General features: G+C 40.4%; 1 protein-coding gene across 2 annotated transcripts in view; it reads right to left on the bottom strand.

The window, feature by feature from the left end:
- Positions 1 to 22,020, bottom strand: part of KATNIP (katanin interacting protein) — a 361,314-nt gene that overhangs the window by 114,859 nt on the left and 224,435 nt on the right. For both annotated transcript variants that reach the window (XM_075830061.1, XM_075830062.1), the window contains 3 exons: positions 14,740 to 14,905; positions 2,550 to 2,704; positions 1,594 to 1,655 (listed from right to left, as the gene is read on the bottom strand). In XM_075830061.1, coding sequence (XP_075686176.1) covers positions 1,594 to 1,655; positions 2,550 to 2,704; positions 14,740 to 14,905 — 383 coding nt within the window. The remainder of the gene's footprint in view (positions 1 to 1,593; positions 1,656 to 2,549; positions 2,705 to 14,739; positions 14,906 to 22,020) is intronic.

The raw sequence follows: 22,020 nt of genomic DNA, 5'->3' as shown, positions 1-22,020 counted from the left end.
GCACCATTTAAAAAAATAATTTTTAATATAAGTATATTAGTAAGTTAGAAAAAATGTTTGGGAGGGTTCCTCCAGCTCACCGCAGCTTATCGCAGCTGTGTGGAATCGCGCACGGGTCATCGTGTCGGCACACGTATGGATATAGAGAAAGGCAAAAAAATGGATCCAGCGCTGTGTCCTTTGTGTCTTTTTAAAATAGGAAACTATTTCCAAGTTTTATTGAACAATGAAAAAATAAAAACAATAGCAATGCAGGTAGATATTCCCAAAGCAATGGAGGGATTGTGGCTAAGGACTCAGTAGGCGTCAGAAACGCGTAGGCACCGCTCACACTGCCACAATCCCTCCATTGCTTTGGGAATATCTACCTGCATTGCTATTGTTTTTATTTTTTCATTGTTCAATAAAACTTGGAAATAGTTTCCTATTTTAAAAAGACACAAAGGACACAGCGCTGGATCCATCTCTTTGCCTTTCTCTATATTAGTAAGTTACTTTGTTTCACATAAATATATTATTGCAATGCAATTTTTGGTCTCCGGATAACCCCTTTAAATTCTTAAATAAAATATGGTCCAATTTGCCAACAGGAGAAAATTTCCTTTTGGACCTGGTGCAGTTTTGGTAAAACCAGTTCCTGTGGAGGATTATTCCACAACTCTTAATGAACATATTTGCCTTTAGCTGCAAAAGATGCCCCTGCGTCTTATAGATATAATCTTTAATAATGAGCTCTCCTGACATGCCTATTTTATTAAATAATTGTATTCACTATGAAATAACAATTCTGCAACATATTTTCTTAGAACTCCGCTTTGTGTTGTTCCTTTGTTATTCCTCCTAGAAATTTATGAATGAATTGACAACTGGGTGTAACCATTTCCCTTGTCAAAGGGGCATGTCCCTACACATTCTCATTCTGTCTGACAGTGTTAGGGTCCTTTAACACCAGTCAATATTGGCCGTAAATTCGAGCACTGCTCAACGAGATGACCGGTACTCCTTTCAAAATTAGATATGTATGGGGACAAGCAATCGTTATTACGATCACTCATCCCCATGCATTTCCATCTTGTCGGCAGCACATCTCCCTGTTCACACAGGGAGATGTACTGCCGACAACGATAATATTTTGTGCTGCATAAATAATACGTGCAGAGTGAGGTGAATGCAGGTAATTCTCAAAATGACCTGTCCCTTTCTTAGCAATTTTAAGGATGTAAAGGATATAGGAGACCAAGTTATCAGCCATTCCCCACCCTCCTAAGATCCTACTTATCTGGGATCTTACAATGTGGGGATCTCTGGATTTTCCTGGTCTGCTTCATCTGGGTCATGTCATCAAGATGGTGTTTCCTATCTCATGTGATAACCAGCAGAATTATAATTTTTATACAGGTAACAGAGCAAATCATAGCAACCCAATCCAGATATAAGGATGCCGTTTACTAAATTACAACACTAAAAATAGGAGCTTTACTGGTCCTATGATGCTATTTTTTATAGCAAAAAAAACAAACAAACAACCCTCTGCTTATTACAGTAATATGCTCCAATTTATTATTTTTTTTCAGCTGCAGCATAAAAGGATACAGCCACAGGGCATCAAAGGTGCTTCATAATCCATGGTAGCAGGTCCAATGCATTTTAAGTAGCTGTAAAAAAAAAATATTTTTTTTTTAAATAGTACAGTAAAGTATGATACAGTAAGCAGTTTAGCACAAACCAATCATTGTAAAAAAAATATTTTTTATTCAAATACAAATATTTGAATAATATTTAGACAAGTTTTTTGCATATGTGAATTTGAAGTGAAAATAACTTTTAATTGATATATCTGTGGCTTTCTCTGTGTAGCATTACATAAATAATGGGTTTATTTACACTGTGTTGGAGGTATACTGTATATATCCTGTATGTTGGAGGTATACTGTATGTAAACATATGTAACCCATAGCATCACATTTTTTTTGCAGGATGCCTCTGTATGAAATAGCGCTGCAAACTGCGCTATTTCATACAGTTGAAAAAAAGATATTACGGCGTACACCAGCCTGACGGAAGCCAAAAGGACACTCTTTTGGCCTTCCTCGGGTGAATGGGGCACATGAATACGTTTGGACATAGGCGCCAGAAGCTTTTCCGGCACATATGCCAAGCAGACACTGCAAACGCACTGTAAATTCATTCTAAATCATAATAAATCCATTGGAGCATTGCTATAATACACTGCATAGCTGAATAGCATATCCTATTCACTGTGGTTGCTCTACAGACCTGTCAGCAGAACGTAGGTTTCTGTTTACAGTAGTCTGCAGTGTGTGAAAGGCTACAATATAATATTGAAGGCCTTTTAGCTATTAGAACACCATGTCTGCTAGAGTGAATACTTTAAATAATTAAGTTTTATTATAGACCGGTTACTTCTATAGATCTTTACTATAAAAGTGGTTTTAATGGTTTAAGTACGGGATGGGAAAACAGTAGAAAAATCTCCTGCTGCTACTGCCATACGAATACAAATTGTAAGAGACATTTCAGAAAGTTACCTTGATGGTTTATTAGTAAGATGTTCTTTAACACAGTGAACAAAAAGAATCTCTTGAGCAAAATCAAAGTGACAGTTGCCAGGACCCTTCCGGATCAGAAATCCTTCAGGTGGAGAAATGCTGCATCCATCAAGCGTTACATGGACAAGTTTAGCCTTTAAAAAAAATGGATTATTTTGGTTGATTAAAGAAAACCACATTTATTTTAGCTATCGAAATAAAGTTACTGTTTATACAGATTATATACAACATTATTTAAAAATGTTAAAGAGACAATAACCAATCGTTACATTCAAATCTGCTGAATATACCCGACAATCTCAAGGGTTGAAAACCGAAAACGGAGCACTATTCGTATAGCACACGGAAATCCATACTGACTAGTCACAACTTGTTTTCTTTTTATTTAGTAAGTAATCGCTATTAAAAAGGGTTATTTCATCATGATAACCTTTTTTGAACCCCTTAAGGACCAGTTCATTTTTCATTTTTTTCCTTCCTGCTTTCCATGAGCCATAACTTTTTTATTTTTCCTTAATGGCGCAGTGTGAGGGCTTACTTTTTGTGGGCGAGCTGTACTTTTTATGGGCACTATTTAAAGTACCATATAATGTACTGGGAAACTGAAAAACCTTTGTGGGGTGGAATTGGAAAAATAGTTTTTATGCCTTTCACTGTGTAGTAAAAAAGACAACTATACTTTATTCTGAGCATAGCCCAGCCTCCTGGGCTGTAGTCCATGTGACCACTGCAGCCTTTGATTGGCTGTAGCATTTACATGGGATGAAGCGTCATCCCAGGAGGCTGGGCTGCGCTCAGAATAGGGACAATGGCCAGAAGTATAAGCTTTTTTATTCATTTGAAATCCCAAAAAGCTTTTTTTATTTTCTCATTTATGATTTTTCTGGCAGAATCGCAGCTTTTCAGCCGCAAAAGTCAACTCACATAGCTCTTTGTTGCGGGTTTTACCTCCCATTGAATTCAATAGGGAAAACCTGCAACAGAATAGCAGCGATTCCACAGCATAAATTGACATGCTGCGACTTGTAATGTAATAAAATGCACCGCTGGTCAATTTATGAGCTGTTCTTCGACTAATTTTTCCGCTGTGTGTGGATGAGATTTGTTCAACTCTCATCCACACTGCTGCTACTGTAAGTTACGGAGTTCCTCCCCTTAAGAAGGTTCTACACTGGGCGATTATCATGCAGACGAGCGTGTGTAAACAGGGCAGTGATCAGCAGATGAACGAGCAAACGCTCGATCATGTGCTGATCGTATCGTTTTAAAAAAGTAAAATATTATCATTGTCGGGTGCACATCTCCCTGTGTAAACAGGGAGAAGCGCTGCCGACATGATAATAATGTATGGCGACGAGCAATCGGAGTAACGACCGATCGTCCCCAACCATAGCTTCGTGTGACAGGAGAAAACGTGCGCCGATCAACGATGTCTTGTTGATCGGCGCTCACTGCTCCGGCCGAGTGTCGGCCACTGTAAAAGGCCCTTTAGAATATTGTGGCAAATGGTTAGATACAATCCATGGAGTCTCTGTACACAAAAGAGATAGGAAGGGAAGATAGGTTATAGCAAAAACATGGGAAAGGGTGTGTCAAGGATTTGGAGGGAATAAAACAAACATTTCATTGAACAAGATCAGTCATGAATACATAAGTTATTGTTCCATCCAGGGAGTATTTCAGCTAATTAACAGCCTGCCCCTCCACCTATATTACAGGTTTTCCAATCAGAAGTGTGGAAGTGGACAACCTGCTTGGGAGGTCCAGCCAACCAAGTGACTAAGTGTGTTCGGAAGAGGTAATCAAAGTCAACATATCTGTGTGGGCGTTTTTCTTGCTTATGTAAGAATAGTTTTCATTATATTAGATTTTAAAGAAAATATACCATTAGCAAAGAAAATCAAGTTGTAAAATTGCAGCTGAACAACCATAAGAAGCAGTAACCATAAAAGTACACGGAAAGTAACAAAGTAATCTAAGACGACAAGCCACAGCACAAAATCCCCCTAACTGCCATTATGTTCTCACAACAGTCTAGTTATGGACCAGATGTTTTTTTTGTTTTTTTTTTTAAAACATACAAATGTAGACTAACCAGTAACTGAATATCTGCAAAATTCACCCCTTTAGCCCTCATATATTCTTCTTTAGTAAGAGCAGATTTGTTTATGTAATGTCGGCTTATGCAACTATATGTTTAAATATAATTAGTTTCAAGATGTATTGCTAAGCCAATGACAGGAGGAGCCAAAAGTCTACTCAACTTCTTTTGTATTTGTTAACTGAAGGAAGCATACCCTTCTGCTTTTATGAGTTACAAGAAACAGGAATAAAGGTATAGGGAATAATATGAAAACAATTTAATGTTATGTACAGTAGTAGATTTCAGTCAAGGAACAAATGCTGATTTGGAGAGGTAGATTAGGTTCAGAGCTTTAAGAGCCTTTTACACCTGCCGATATTCGGCCGATTCAGCAAGCACCGATCAACGAGATATCGTTGATCGGCGCTCGTTTGCTCCTGTCACACGGAGCTATGTATGGGGACGAGCGGTCGTTACTCAGATCGCTCGTCCCCATACGTTATTATCATGTCGGCAAAATGTCTTCCTGTTTACAGGGCAATTATCGGCAACGAGCGTTCTATGAATGCTTGTCTGCCCGAAAATCGCCCAGTGTAAAAGGGCCTTTAGTGTTGTTGTTGCTGCTGCTTGGTCATTTTGGATAATGGACTAGAGGTAGGGGCAAGGATCTTGGCAGTTTTAAAGTAACTGATTATTTGGAAACAATTATCTCTAAGCAGCCTTTTTAAAAAAGCATTTATGAAAATAAGCCTGTACTCCCCCTGAAAGTATACCTGTCAGGCGGATTTCAGGGATCTCACTTTAAGGCCCTTTTCACACTAAGTCTTTTGCAGGCGGAAAAATCTACCTCAAAATTCTTTCAGGAATGCCCGTGGCCCTGGAGCACCGTGGGCAAAAACCGCCACAAAAATGTGCTCTCTGCCTTCCATTGATGTCAATGGGATGTCAGAGACAGAAATGCCCGAAGAAAGGGCATGTCGCTTCTTATTCCCACAAGCGTTTTTTACTGCTCGCAGGATAAAATGCCTACGACTCCCATTGAAATCAATAGGTGATTTCGGGTGTTTTTTTGGGGCTGTTTCCGACATGTGTCTGTGCCGTGGTGGGCGTGGTTTTGCGGCCTCAGACGTCGCTGACCTGTGCCCATCACGATGACGCGTGGCCGGAAGTACGCAGTCGGCCATATTTACACCTGGCGCATGACGCCAGAATAGGCAAGCCCACTATAATGACGGGCTATTTTTATACTTACCTGATTGGGTGGACGAACTTTAAAATTGAGGCCTCCGCTGGAGGGACGCCAGCCCCGGACTAAGGCATTCCGCCGAAACGCGCGTCGGGTCTGACGTTCTCTCTCTGCAGAGTGTTTAACATGGGTATGTTCCTTTTAATCCTCAGGCTGGGTTCACACAACCTATTTTCAGACGTAATGGAGGCGTTTTACGCCTCGAATTACGTCTGAAAAAACGGCTCCAATACGTCGGCAAACATCTGCCCATTACTTTCAATGGGCTTTACGATGTACTGTGCCGATGACCTGTCATTTTACGCGTCGCTGTCAAAAGACGGCGCGTAAAATTACAGCCTCGTCAAAAGAAGTGCAGGACACTTCTTGGGACGTAGTTGGAGCCGTTTTTCATTGACTCCAATGAAGAACAGCTCCAAATTACGTCCGTAAAAGACGCCCCGCAAAACGAGAGTACATGCAATTACGTCAGAAATTCAGGAGCCGTTTTCTCCTGAAAACAGCTCCTTAATTTCAGACGTAATTGCAGTTATCGTGTGCACATACCCTCAGTGTGCAGCTCTGTTTAGGCCTTTCAAGGCATTCATGATTGTATTCCATTGCCACTTGAGTATTACACTTGTATTCTTACACAGTGCTTCATCTCACTGAGGTCTTACATGGTCTTTCAGACAGATTGATACTTCATGTGTATATCTCTACACTGTTCATGCCCGCTTTCTTGCTTAATTGCTTGTATATGTTCTCTGCATTGACAGTCGTTTTATTCATGCTTTGCATGACTCATCTTTTATTGTTGTTATTTCTAATAAAATTTGCATTTTTCTATCATATATGTGTTGTGCTAATTGTACCCCGCACTCTGTAGGTTGTTTTATAATGTTTATTAATAGGCATTTCAAAAGATTATTTGACAACCTTTAACCGTTTCACTGCCGGAAATGTGTTGTTCTTACTCAGGTGGTTGAACAGATTTTGATATGCTTCAGCTTAGGCCTCGTTTACACGAGCGTGATATACGTCCATGCGACGAGCGTGCTTTTCACGCGTGTCGTACGGACCTATGTAAGTCTATGGGGGCATGCAGACAGTCCGTGAGTTTTGCTCAGCGTGAGTCCGCTGAAAAAAACTCACGACATGTACTACATTTGTGTGCTGTTCGTGCATCACGCACCCATTGAAGTCAATGGGTGAGTGAAAATCACGCAGGTCACAAGGAAACACTTCCGTGCGAACAGCGTGATTCGCGCAACAGCTGTCAAACTCTGAATGTAAACAGCAAAGCACCACGTGCTTTTCTGTTTACAAACATCCAAACGGAGTGTCATAATGATGGCGGCTGTGCGAAAATCTCGCAGCCGCGCATCATACGCTGATGACACACGGAGCTGATAAGTGCCTTTTGCGCACGCAAAACGCAGCGATTTTTGCGTGTGCAAAACGCAAGCGCTCGTGTAAACCAGGCCTAAGGGATCAAATCTGCAAATAGCTTACATGTCACATCTTACATATAGATACTGTATGGTTTTGCTTTTTTCAGATTTTTATTGGTACCTCTTTTATCATGTCGCAAGCTGTGAATGTCATAAATGGCAACCGTTTTTATAATATTTCTGACCATAACTGCAACACCTGGAACTATGTAGTTTAAACAATCATATGCATTAGAACTCAGAAACGCCTAAAAATTACAACAGGTAATATATTCTGAAACTATACCCTATTATGTGTTCAAAAGTGGTTTCTGGTATTTTTCTAATAATCTATACAGCGGTGACTTAGGCCCAACACACAATGTGTCCAAAAATAAAACAAAACATAAAAGCCATAATTGTAGCTAAATTTCTCATACTAGTACGTTACACCAACTTCTCAACTCACCATAGCTAAAGGAGTGTGATAAACATGTACGATACTTTTGACGGTAGAGGTCAGACTAAACCTAATTTCAACATAACCCGCACAGAAATCTATCTATCTATTATTTTTTAATATGCATTATTGTTATTAATAATATAGATCTTCTGGCAGTTCTACTATACAGTCCTAGCATGTTCAGCTCAGTTTTTTTTATTGTACAAAGGAATAGCTTCATATTTCCCTCCCTCCTTGAGGCTCATTTCTGTAGCCTCCAGGTGATTCCCTAACTTACGTTCTGTACATTAGCCATTTAATTACATCAGAAAAGGTCAAAGGAATGCTTCTTAAAGTCTAGGTAAGGGTATGTTCACACAGCATATTTTCAGACGTAATTCGGGCGTTTTACGCCTGAAAAAATGCCCCTAATACGCCTACAAACATCTGCCCATTGCCTGCAATGGGTTTCATGATGTTCTGTTCCCACGAGCCTTTATTTTACACGTCGCTGTCAAAAGACGGCGCGTAAAATGACGGCTCGTCAAAAGAAGTGCAGGACACTTCTTGGGATGTTTTTGGAGCCGTTTTTCATAGACTCTTTTGAAAACAGCTTGAAAAACGGCAGTAAAAAACGCTGCGAAAAACGCAGCGAAAAACGTGAGTTGCTCAAAAAACGTCTGAAAATCAGGAGCTGTTTTCCCTTGAAAACAGCTCCGTATTTTCAGATGTTTTTTTGTTAAGCGTGTGAACATACCCTAACAGTTCTGTTCTTCACCAAGCAATAGTCAACTCCGATGTTTTCCACTGAAGCTTATCTAAATTACTGCAAAATGTTATTTGCTAACTATATTTCTATAGCTATTATCGATATTGTTTAAAGCATATGTTCACCTTTAAGCACCGTTTTACAGTTTATGTACAGTCGATAATGTTTATAAAAAAAAGTTGAGCAAAAATTTCAAAAAGCTGTGCCTTTTTTGTACTGAACAGAGAGTGTGAATAGATATCGCATCCTGGCTGGAAGTCTATTCACTCTCAAGACACTTCGGTAAAGTTAGTGTGGGAGTATGTGTCACGAGATCACGCTGTGCAGTGAATCAAGCTAAACATGAATGAAGAGAAGTGTATGATGCTGATTGGTCAGTGTCATACACTTCTCTCCACAACGCCCAGTTGGTAAGAAGTTAAAAAACGCCCAGTTGTCTATTAAGAAAGTAATTAGCATAAATCTAAAATTGTTCATAACTTGCTCAAAAATTATAGTTTTTCAAAATAAAAACCACTGCTGTTATCTACATTACAGCACCGATCAGATTATGTAGGAGATAGGACACTTATAATCTGGTGACAGAGCCTCTTTAACCCCTTAAGGACGCAGCCTAGTTTTGGCCTTAAAGAGGCTCTGTCACCAGATTTTGCAACCCCTATCTGCTATTGCAGCAGATAGGCGCTGCAATGTAGATTACAGTAAAGTTTTTATTTTAAAAAAACGAGCATTTTTGGCCAAGTTATGACCATTTTTGTAGTTATGCAAATGAGGCTTGCAAAAGTCCAAGTGGGTGTGTTTAAAAGTAAAAGTCCAAGTGGGCGTGTATTATGTGCGTACATCGGGGCGTTTTATATACTTTTACTAGCTGGGCGCTCTGAAGAGAAGTATCATCCACTTCTCTTCACAACGCCCAGCTTCTGGCAGTGCAGATCTGTGACGTCACTTACAGGTCCTGCATCGTGTCGGCCACATCGGCACCAGAGGCTACAGTTGATTCTGCAGCAGCATCAGCGTTTGCAGGTAAGTAGCTACATCGACTTACCTGCTAACGCCGATGCTGCTGCAGAATCAACTGAAGCCTCTGGTGCCGATGTGGCCGACACGATGCAGGACCTGTGAGTGACGTCACAGATCTGCACTGCCAGAAGCTGGGCGTTATGAAGAGAAGTGGATGATACTTCTCTTCAGAGCGCCCAGCTAGTAAAAGTATTAAAAACGCCCAGATGTACGCACATAATACACGCCCACTTGGACTTTTACTTTTCAACACGCCCACTTGGACTTTTGCAAGCCTCATTTGCATAACTACAAAAATGGTCATAACTTGGCCAAAAATGCTCGTTTTTTTAAAATAAAAACGTTACTGTAATCTACATTGCAGCGCCTATCTGCTGCAATAGCAGATAGGGGTTGCAAAATCTGGTGACAGAGTCTCTTTAAGGCTCAGAGCCCATTTTTCAAATCTGACATATTTCACTTTATGTGGTAATAACGTCGGAATGCTTAAACCTACCCAAGCGATTCTGAGATTGTTTTCTTGTGACACATTGGGCTTCATGTTCGTGGTAAAATTTGGTCGATATATTCAGTGTTTATTGGTGAAAAATGGCAAAATTTTGAGAAAATTTTGAAAAAAATTCATTTTTCAGAATTTAAATGCATCTGCTTGTAAAACAGACGGTTATACAACCCAAAATAGTTACTAGTTCACATTTCCCATATGTCTACTTTAGATTGGCATCGTTTTTTGAACATTCTTTTATTTTTCTTGGACGTTACAAGGCTTAGAACATAAACAGCAATTTCTCATATTTTGAAGAAAATTTCAAAAGCCTTTTTTTATGGTACCTCTTGAGTTCTGAAGTGGCTTTGTGGGGCCTATGTATTAGAAACCCTGATAAAACATCCCATTTTAAAAACTAGACCCCTAATAGTATTCAAAACAGCATTTAGAAAGTTTTTTAACCCTTCAGGCATTTCACAGGAACTAAAGCAATGTGGAGGTAAAATTAGCAAATTTCATTTTTCTTGCTGAATTTCAATTTTATTCATTTTTTTTTCTGTAACACAGAAGGTTTTACCAGAGAAACACTACTAAATATGTATTGCCCAGATTCTGCAGTTTTTAGAAATGTCCCACATGTGGCCCTCCTGCGCTCGTGGACTAAAACACAAGCCCTAGACGCAAAGAAGCACCTAGTGCATTTTGAGTCCTCTTTTTTATTAGAATATATTTTAGGCAGCATGCCAGGTTTGAAGAGGTGTTGAGGTGCCAAAATAGTAGGAATCCCCAAATAGTGACTCCATTTTTGAAACTACACCCCTCAAGGAATTCATTTATGGTTGTTGTTACCATTTTGACGGCACAGTTTTTTCACAGCACGTATTTGAATTGGGCTGTGAAATGGAAAAAATTACATTTTTTCCAATAAAATGTCATTTGTGATCAAAATTTCTTATTTTCACAGGGAACAAAATACCCCATTTTGTTGCCCAATTTGTCCTTAGTGTGGCAATACCCCATTTGTGGTGATAAACTGCCGTTTGGGTCCATGGGAGGGCTCAGAAGGAAAGGAGCGCTATATGTTTGTTGGAGTCCAGATTTTGCTGGATTGGTTTTCGGGTGCCATGTCGCATTTGCAGAGCCTCAGAGGTATCAAAGCAATGGAAACCCACCAAAACTGACCCCATTTTGTAAACTACACCCCTCAAGGAATTCATTTATGGTTGTTGTTGTTAGCATTTTGACCACACAGTTTTTTCACAGCACCTATTTCAATTGGGCTGTGACATTAAAAAAATGACATTTTTTCCAATAAGATGTAATTTTTTATCAAAATTTCTTATTTTAACAGGGAACAAAATACTCAATTTTGTTGCCCAATTTCTCCTGAGTGCAGCAATACCCCATTTGTGCCAATAAACTGCCGTTTGGGCCCATGGGAGGCCTCAGAAGGGAAGGAGCGCTGTGTGTTCTTTGGAGTACAGATTTTGCTGGTTTGGTTTTCGGGTGCCATGTCGCATTTGCAGAGCCCCAGAGGTATCAAAGCAATAGAAACCAACCACAAATGACCCCATTTTGGAAACTACACCCCTCAAGGAATTCATTTATGGGTGTTGTGACCATTTTGACCCCATAGTTTTTTCACAGAACTTATTTGAATTGGGCTGGGAATGAAAACCAAAAATTATTTTTTTCAAATAATATGTAGTTTTGGCTGAAAATTTCTTATTTTCACAAGAAACAAAATACCCCATTCTGTTGCGCAATTTGTTCTGAGTGCCGCAATACCCTATTTGTTGTGATAAACTGCCGTTTGGGTCCATGGGAGGGCTCAGAAGGAAAGGACCACCATTTGGCCTACTGGGGATTTTCTAGTGCAAAGTCATGTATGCAGAAGCCCCTGAGGTACCAGTACAGTTGAAACCCACAAGAAGTGACCCCGTTTTAAAAACTACACCCTTAAGGCATTCATCTAGAGGTGTAGTGAGCATTTTGACCGGAGACCTACACCCCATAAACTGTAATGTGGGTTCTCCCGGGTATGGCAATACCCTACATGTGGCTGTTATCAGCTGCCTGGGCACACAGCAGGGCTCAGAGGGGAAAGACAAGGGGGGATAAGCTGTGCGGAGTGCATCAGGGTAAGTAAAATTGGGGTAAATTATAAACCAAGGGATGTATGATAAATTGTAAAACACTCCTTCATACAGAGCTCTGGTTATTCGGGACACGTGTCACATTGATATATTGTGTCATACCTTATCGCCCTCTTATAGCAGACTTTGCACCTCTTTTGACTTTTTCCCTTCTTGCCAGTTTGGGGAACTTCTCCTGGAAAGTGTTGCCGTCCTGGTACGATGCGTGTGGCCCCGCTTCCAAAAGTACTGGGTGCCCCCCCTTCTTGGTCCCTAAAGATTAGGTTCTTGATAATCACCTCTTGAAATTCCAGGAAAGTTCCCGTCTGGCCTGCACATCGACGTAGCACGTACGCATTGTACAAAGCCATCTTTATGATGTGCACGGCCAGCTTCTTATACCACACCGCATGGCGCTGTAGGGCTTCAGGATTTGATCTTACAAGTCCATCCCTCCCATGTACCTATTGTAGTCCAGGATGCAGTCTGGTTTGGGGGTGGCCTTTCCTTCATATATCCTAAATCTGTAGGTATACCCTGATGCACTCTCGCAGCTTATACATCTTCACGCCATACCTTGCCCTCTTACCCGGCAGGTACTCGCGGAATTGAACCCTCCCTTTAAAATGTACCAGGGACTCCTCAATAGAAATACACTTCTTGGGGTGTATGCTTGGGAAAACCGGGCACTGGAACGGTCTAATAGGGGTCTCCGTTTATACAAACGGTCAAAACTGGGGTCATCTCGGGGTGGGCACGGCTCATTATCAGTTTAATGTAAGAAGCGAAGTATTGCCTCGTTTATTTATTTTTTTAGGTTCCAGTTCAGTTCTGAAGTTTCTTTGAGGGGCCCATATATTAGAAACCCCTATCAAATACCCCATTTTAGAAACTAGACCCCTCAAAGTATTCACAACAGCATTTAGAAAGTTTATGAACCCTTTAGGTGTTTCACAGAAATTTAGAGCAAAGTAGAGGTGAAATTTACATTTTTTTTTTTGTCAGAAAATCCTCTTTATACCATTTTTTTTATAACACAAAAGGTTTTATCAGAGAAACGCAACTTAATACTTATTGCCCAGATTCTGCAGTTTAGAGAACTATCCCACATGTGGCCCTAGTGCGGTAATGGACTGAAGCACCGGCCTAAGAAGTAAAGGAGCACCTAGTGGATTTTGAGGCCTCTTTTTTTATTAGGCACCATGTCCGGTTTGAAGAGGTCTTGTGGTGCCAAAACATTGGCAACCCCCCAAAGGTGACCCCAATTTGGAAACTAGACCCCTTGAGGAACCCATTATAGTTTTCTTGGGGTGCATGCGGCTTTTTGATCAGTTTTTATTCTATTTTTAGGTGGCGTGGTGACTAAAAAACAGCAATTCTACTATTGTTTTTTTATTCTCTTTTTTTCACAGCGTTCACCGTGCGCTATAAATGACATATTCACTTTATTCTGCGGGGCGATACGATTACGTCGATACGAGATGTTTATAGTTTTTTTTATGTCTTATGGCGTTTGCACAATAAAATACGTTTTGTAAACAATCATTCACTTTTTGTGTTACCTTATTCTTAGAGCCAGAACTTTTTTATTTTTCAATCAATAAAGCCGTGCGAGGACTTATTTTTTACGTAACGAACTGTAGTTTCGATCATTACCATTTTTAGGTACATGCGACTTTTTGATCTCTTTTTATTCCATTTTTTGGGAGGTGAAGTGACCAAACAATTGTGATTGTGGTACGGTTTATTATTATTTTCTTTGACGGCGTTCACCGTGCGGGATAAATAACGAAATAATTTTGTAGTTCAGGCCGTTACGGACGCGGCGATACCAATTATGTATAGTTTATTTGTTTGTTTATATATTTTTATTAATAATAAATGACTGATAAGGGAAAAAGGGGGATTTTTACTTTTACTTTTAAAACTTTTATTTTCTTATTTTTACACATCTCTTTTTAACTTTTTTTTTTACTGTATTACTTTGTCCCACTAGGGGACTTGAGGGCAGGAGGCCCTGATCGCAATTCTAATACACTGCACTACATTCGTAGTGCAGTGTATTAGAACTGTCAGCTACTCACTGACAGCAAGCATAGTGGGTCCTGACGTTGTCAGGACCCACTAGGCTTCCGTCTATGGCATAGCCGGACGCCATTGTTTGGTGTCCGGTTGCCATAGTCACCATCGCCGGCCGCTGTCGCGTAGCAGGCCGGCGATGGCAGCTTAACCCCTAAAAAGCCGCAATCTCTATAGAACGCGGCTTTTAAGGGGTTAATCAGCGGGGACACAGCGATCGGTTCCCGCTGTAGGAGCTGTGACAGCTGCAGAACGAGACAGCAGCTGTCACAGCTCCTGTATGTGTCGGGAGGACGGCTGAAACGGCCTTTACTCCCGAGACGTACTATTAGGTCATGGAGCGCGAACGATACAGCTACAATGACCTAATAGTACGTCCAGGAGCGGGAAGGGGTTAAAGGAACACGTAGAAAATACACAAAATAGAATTGCATATCCCCACCCATCAATCATGATACATTATTTGTTTACAAAAGGAAAAGCTAAAAAGTATTACCCCTCTGTATGTGTCTTCAGGAGATTTATTGTAATTCCAAAATCTCAGTCCTGCAACAGCTTCAGCTTTGTCAAAATTGATGGTGATTGTGTGATTTTGTCCACAGGTAAATGGGATAAGCCACATGTGAGAATCCTCACTGGTGATGTTCATGGCATCAATGAGCCTAAAAAATAAAAAAGCACAGGAATGCAACAGAAAATGAAACTAATGGAAACACATATATATTGTATCGTACGCTATTGCCAAATGTTCAAAGCATTTATGGGAACAAAATATAAAAGTGAATATGTTCTCTTGCCAGGAATAAACATCAACAGCAGAAAGCAGCAGATACTGGAATAGTACATTATATTGGATCATCAGATGAACATAAAGAGGTAAATAAAATGTATTTTAACCCCTTAGGCCTTATTCACATAAGAGTTGAATACATCCATGTGACGGCCGTTGAAACAACGGCCGTGACACGGACCTATGTAATACAATGGGGCCGTTCACATGGCCTTTGTTTCAACGGTACGTGTGAAGTGTCCGTGAAAAAGTAGGACATTTTTTTGCGCTTCACTTATCCCTTCAAAGACTCCAGTCTATGGGGGATGCGTGATAACGCGTCCCGCAGAGTACAGCACGGATGCACCTCCGATGTGAAAAACTGCAGTTTTGCAACGCTCGTGTGAATCTAGCCTTAGAATATGTTCACACGCTTAACAAAAAACGGCTGAAAATACGGAGCTGATTTCAAGGGAAAACACCGTCTGATTTTCAGCCGTTTTTAAAGCCAACTTGTGTTTTTTACGGCCGTTTTTGGAGCAGTTTTTTTATTGAGTCAATGATAAACAACTCCAAAAACGGCTTAAGAAGTGACATGCACTTCTTTCTACAAGGCATTTTTTTACGTGGCCGTTTATAAAAACGGCCGCATTAAAAAACGCCCTGTGGGAACAGGAAGCGGTTTTTCCCATCAAAATCAATGGGGAGATGTTTTGAGGCGTTCAGCCCCGCATTTTTAACCATTTTTCGGGGCGTTTACGGCCCGATAAATTGCTGAAAATAGCCCGTATGAACATACCCGTAGGCCTTATTCACACGAGCATATTTCACGACCGTGTTACGCGAGTTAAAACAACGGACGTCGCACGGACCAATGCAATTAAATGGGGCCACTCAGACATTCAGTGTTTTTCACGCAGCGTGTGTCCGCTGCATGAAACGTACTGCATGTCCTATTCTTGTGCGTTTATTGCGCATCACGCACCCATTGAAGTCAATGGGTGTGTGAAAAAAACGGAAAAAAATGCAAAAGTTGCTAAAGAAATGATGAGGAAAAAATAAAACACCTCCTTCAGTTTTTTTTGCTGACATAAAAAACGCGTGACATATGGATGACATATGTGCGTAAAAAACGCAAACGCGCACCATACACGGATGTCACACGGAGCTGCAACGCAGGAAAAACGCTGCATTTTTTACACACGCAAAACGGACACGCTCGTGTGAACTAGGCCTTAAGGACACGGAAATTTTGTCCTTGAGGACAGAACAATTATTTTATTTTTTCCTCTTTGCATTCTGGAGATCATAACTTTTTTACATTTTTGTTTGACGTAGCTGTATGAGACTTTCTTTTTTGAGGGACGAGTTGTACTTTATGTAGGTGCAATTTTTTTGTACATTTACATTGTCGTTTATTTTAGATTTCCAAAAAATTTTCAGGGAAATCACGCGCAGCACACGGATCCGTTGATTTCAATGGGGCCGTTCACACATGCAGATGTTTTCACACAGCGTGTGTTCGTTGCGTAAAACTCACTGCATGTCCTATATTGGTGCGTTTTTCACGAACCCATCGCCCATTGAAGATAATGGGTGCGTGAAAATCACGCACAGCACAAGGATGCACATCGGTGTTCTGTGCTGTGCGTGAGTTACGCATCAATTCAATTGAAAATAATTAAAAAAAAAGAAATATGTGCTTTGCGAGTGTGTGAATAACGCATGCCACTCGCTAGCACACGGATGCATAACGGACCAGATTCACGCACGTTATTCACGCACGTGAATCTGATACCCTCGTGTAAATGTAGCCTTACTGTGAGCCGTGGGGTACAATTTACGGCAGAGGGTGGGAAGGGGTTCAAGAGGATCAAATCAGTCAGTCACAGAGGCATGCTTTATTATTGTAGTACAGGGGTCAGCAACCTTTGGCACTCCAGCTGTTGTGAAACTACAATTCCCAGAATGCCCTGACAGCTTTTGACCAGAATAATAAAGCCTTCGGCTATCAGTGCATGCTGGGAGTTGTAATGGAGTGCCATAGTTGCTGACCCCTGTTGTAGTATATCCTCCCATGACTCGGCGACTCTGTCAAATAACACACACGTGCTTGTCAGAACATTTGCACACATTTTTCAGGCTGGGTTCACACCACATTTGGGCATTATGTTTGGCAAGATCATTTGAAACATTTCAATGAACTTATGCACCAAATATATGCTTATAAAGTTGCATACATCTACCAATAACTCCCATTAAAGACAAATATACCACGCAGTATATACTGTATTAAAAATCATATTTGACTGCACTATTCAGTACAGTTTGAATTCACTGCTTTATTTAAATATCTTTGTTAGTTTTCCCCAGAATATGTACTTATTTTATCACTGATTGCGATCTTTTAGGGATATAGTGTTTTTCAAATATCGATGATACTGTATATTGGTTAGTAAGTAATCTCTGCATGTATTGATAGATGATGCAGATGTGATAATATTTGTTACTAGTGCATTGTGCACTTACATTGTCACTATCACCTCGGTAATATAATGGTCGAGATATATGTACAGAGTCCGCCTATTATTGCTCTAGTCTCTATATAGTTGTGATATCTGGTGTGGTATTATTTTATATTGTTTTTGTTATTTTTATTTATTTATGTTTGTATTTTTATATATTTTTTATTTAAGCTATTTTTAATAAATATGATATTTTATTATTTCATTATCCACATCAGATATGTTTAGGCACTTTCGTTTCCAAGTGTCACCCCCTCGTTTATAAGTTCGTTTTCTAATTCACAGTGCATAGAGGAAATGTACCCCGTGCACTGCCATTTATAACCTGAAAACTGAGCAAATGTGTTCATTCAGCAACTCCAGATAGCCGTGCTGCATTTATTGCAGGTGAATTGATGTTTGCTGTATAGCACGGTCGGTGGTGTGATTTCAAGGTTGTTGTGCTGAAGTACTCTCTGTCTGAAAGGAGTTTCCTACAGCACACTTGATAGTGCAGTTGCCGTAGGAGCCCTGATAAGGGCTATTAGCTCGTACCAGTTACATAGTTACATAGTTAGTACGGCTGAAAAAAGACACATGTCCATCAAGTTCAACCAATGGACGGGAAAAGGGAAGGAAAAAAATTCTACACATAGGAGCTAATATTTTTTTGTTCTAGGAAATTATCTAACCCTTTTTTAAAGCTATCTCCTGTCCCTGCTGTGACCAGCTCCTGCGGTGACTATTCTATAGATTCACAGTTCTCACAGTAAAGAAGGCTTGTCGCCTCTGCAGGTTGAACCTTTTTTCTCCAGATGGAGGGAGTGCCCCCTTGTTTTTTGAGGGGGTTTTACATGGAACAGGATTTCACCATATTTTTTGTATGTGCCATTAATATATTTATATAAATTAATCATGTCCCCCCTTAGTCGTCTTTTTTCAAGGCTAAATAGGTTTAATTCTTTTAATCTTTCCTCATAACTTAGATTCTCCATGCCCCTAATTAGCTTCGTTGCTCTTCTTTGTATTTTTTCCAACCCCATGGCATCCTTTCTATGAACTGGAGCCCAGAACTGGACTGCATATTCTAGATGAGGCCTCACTAATGCTTTGTAAAGTGGCGCTATTACATCCCTGTCCCGTGAGTCCATGCCTCTTTTAATATACGACAATATCCTGCTAGCCTTTGAAGCAGCCGATTGACATTGCATGCTGTTATTTAGTTTATGATTTACAAGTACACCCAGATCCTTCTCAACAAGTGAATCCGCCAGTATAGCTCCCCCTAGGACATATGATGCATGCAGGTTGTTGGTACCCAGATGCATAACTTTACATTTATCTACATTAAACTTCATTTGCCAACTGGATGCCCAAACACTTAGTTTGTTTAAATCTGCCGGCAATTCATGAACATCTTCCATAGACTGAACTATGTTACATAGCTTGGTGTCATCTGCAAAAATAGAAATAGTGCTATTAATCCCATCCTCTATATCATTAATAAATAAGTTGAATAATAGTGGTCCCAGCACTGAACCCTGGGGTACACCACTTATTACCGGGGACCATTCAGAGTAGGAATCATTGACCACAATTCTCAGGATACGGTCCTTGAGCCAATTCTCAATCCAATTACAAACTATATTTTCTAAACCTATAGTCCTTAATTTACCCATTAGGCGTCTATGGGGGACAGTGTCAAATGCCTTTCCAAAGTCCAGAAACACTATATCCACAGCGGCCCCTCTGTCTAGGCTTCAGCTCACCTCTTCATAAAAACAGATCAGGTTAGTTTGACAAATTCTGTCCTTAGTAAATCCGTGCTGGCTGTCACTTATAATACTATTTTTTGTCACATAATCCTGTATATAGTCCCTCAATAGCCCCTCAAACATTTTCCCCACGATGGATGTTAAGCTTACTGGTCTATAATTACCTGGGGAAGACCTAGAGCCCTTTTTGAAAATAGGCACCACATTTGCCCTGCGCCATCCCTTGACACTATACCAGTCACTAGAGATTCTCTGAATATTATGAAAAGGGGGACAGAAATAACTGAACTAAGCTCTTTAAGAATTCTAGGGTGTAACCCATCTGGTCCCGGGGCCTTGTGCACATTTATTTTATTTCATTTAGCTTGGACCATATCTACATTCATCCAATTCAGTATATCAACTGATATATTAACAGCACTGGCACCGGCTACATCAGCTGCTCTTTCTTCAGTTGTATATACAGAGCTAAAGAACCCATTTAGTAACTCTGCCTTCTCTTGATCCCCTGTGACCAACTCCCCATTACCACTATCTAGGGGTCCTACATGTTCAGACCTTGGCTTTTTAGCATTTATATACTTAAAGAATTTTTTGGGATTTGTTTTACTATCCTTGGCCACCTGCCTTTCATTTTGTATTTTTGCTAATTTGATTACATTTTTACAGATTTTATTAAAGAGGCTCTGTCACCAGATTTTGCAACCCCTATCTGCTATTGCAGCAGATAGGCGCTGCAATGTAGATTACAGTAACGTTTTTATTTTTAAAAAACTAGCATTTTTGGCCAAGTTATGACCATTTTCGTATTTATGCAAATGAGGCTTGCAAAAGTACAACTGGGCGTGTTGAAAAGTAAAAGTACAACTGGGCGTGTATTATGTGCGTACATCGGGGCGTGTTTACTACTATTACTAGCTGGGCGTTGTGTATAGAAGTGTCATCCACTTCTCTTCACAACGCCCAGCTTCTGGCAGTGCAGCACTGTGACGTCACTCACAGGTCCTGCATCGTGTCGGCACCAGAGGCTACACTTGATTCTGCAGCAGCATCAGCATTTGCAGGTAAGTAGCTACATCGACTTACCTGCAAACGCCGATGCTGCTGCAGAATCATCTGTAGCCTCTGGTGCCGACACGATGCAGGACCTGTGAGTGACGTCACAGTGCTGCACTGCCAGAAGCTGGGCGTTGTGAAGAGAAGTGGATGACACTTCTATACACAACGCCCAGCTAGTAATAGTAGTAAACCCGCCCCGATGTACGCACATAATACACGCCCAGTTGTACTTTTACTTTTCAACACGCCCAGTTGTACTTTTGCAAGCCTCATTTGCATAAATACGAAAATGGTCATAACTTGGCCAAAAATGCTCGCTTTTTAAAAATAAAAACGTTACTGTAATCTACATTGCAGCGCCTATCTGCTGCAATAGCAGATAGGGGTTGCAAAATCTGGTGACAGAGCCTCTTTAAGCTCTTTATATTTTACAAAGGCTGCAGATGTACCCTCAGATTTGTATTTTTTAAATGCCCTTTTTTTGTCATGTATTGCCCCTTTCACAGAAGGTGTAAGCCATGTGAGATTTAATTTTAGTCGTTTATACTTGTTACCTATAGGAATAAATTTTGCACTATAATTACCCAAAGTAGATTTGAAAATCTCCCATTTATCATTTGTCCCATTATTTGACATTAGTTCTTCCCAGTCTATATCTTGAATTGCAGCCTTCATCCTGGGGAAATTGGATTTCTTAAAATTAAATGTTTTTGCCCTTCCAGCCTGCGTTTGTTTTTTACAGTATAGGTAAAATGTAACTATATTGTGATCACTGTTACCGAGGTTTTCATGAACATTGACATTCCCAACAAGATCTGCATTATTAGAAATGACCAGATCCAACAGAGCTTCACCTCTAGTCGGGTCTTCCACAAACTGGCCCATAAAATTTTCCTGCAACAGGTTGAGGAAATGTGTCCCTTTTGCAGTTGAAGCCGAACCATGACACCAATTAATATCCCGGAAATTAAAATCTCCCATTATCACTACAGTACCCGCCTGTGCAGCCCGCTCCATCTGTTTATATAGCTGACCTTCCATCTCCTCAGTTATATTGGGGGGGGTCTATAGATTACACCAAAAGTAATTTTTTCAGTGTTTACCTCCCTTTCTAGTTCCACCCACAAGGTTTCAACCTCCTGACAGTATTCACCCACTATTGTCTCTTTCACACTCGCCTTCATATCACTTCTCACATACAGACATACACCACCGCCTTTCCTATTTGTCCTGTCTTTCCGAAACGGTGTAAAACAATGTAGATTTACAGCCCAGTCATGTGAAAGAGTCCAGCCATGTTTCAGTAACACCAACTATAGCTATATTTTCTTCCAGTACCAAGGCCTCCAGCTCCCCCATTTTGCTTGCTAGACTTCTGCCATTTGTGAACATACACTTTAACTTGCCTTTCAGTTTTTCACTTTTATCAGAAATGTGATTTGACATTATTTGGGCATTTTTATTTACACTGCTGTTTTGTAAAAAAAGGATCTCCTTATCCTGTTGTCTAGTCCTCTCCCCACATTCTGTTTCTCCCCCCACCAATATAGTCTGACCCCTCTCTAACCTCACTACCCCTTTTTTTTCTACATTGACCTCCCTCCTCAGCCCTATTTTAAATACTCCACCACCCCAGCTAAAATGCTCTCCCCCAGCACAGCGGACCCCCT

This window comes from Rhinoderma darwinii, chromosome 6 (genome assembly GCF_050947455.1).
Source record: "Rhinoderma darwinii isolate aRhiDar2 chromosome 6, aRhiDar2.hap1, whole genome shotgun sequence".
NCBI lineage: Eukaryota > Metazoa > Chordata > Amphibia > Anura > Rhinodermatidae > Rhinoderma > Rhinoderma darwinii.
This window is presented reverse-complemented; position numbering and strand designations above follow the sequence as displayed.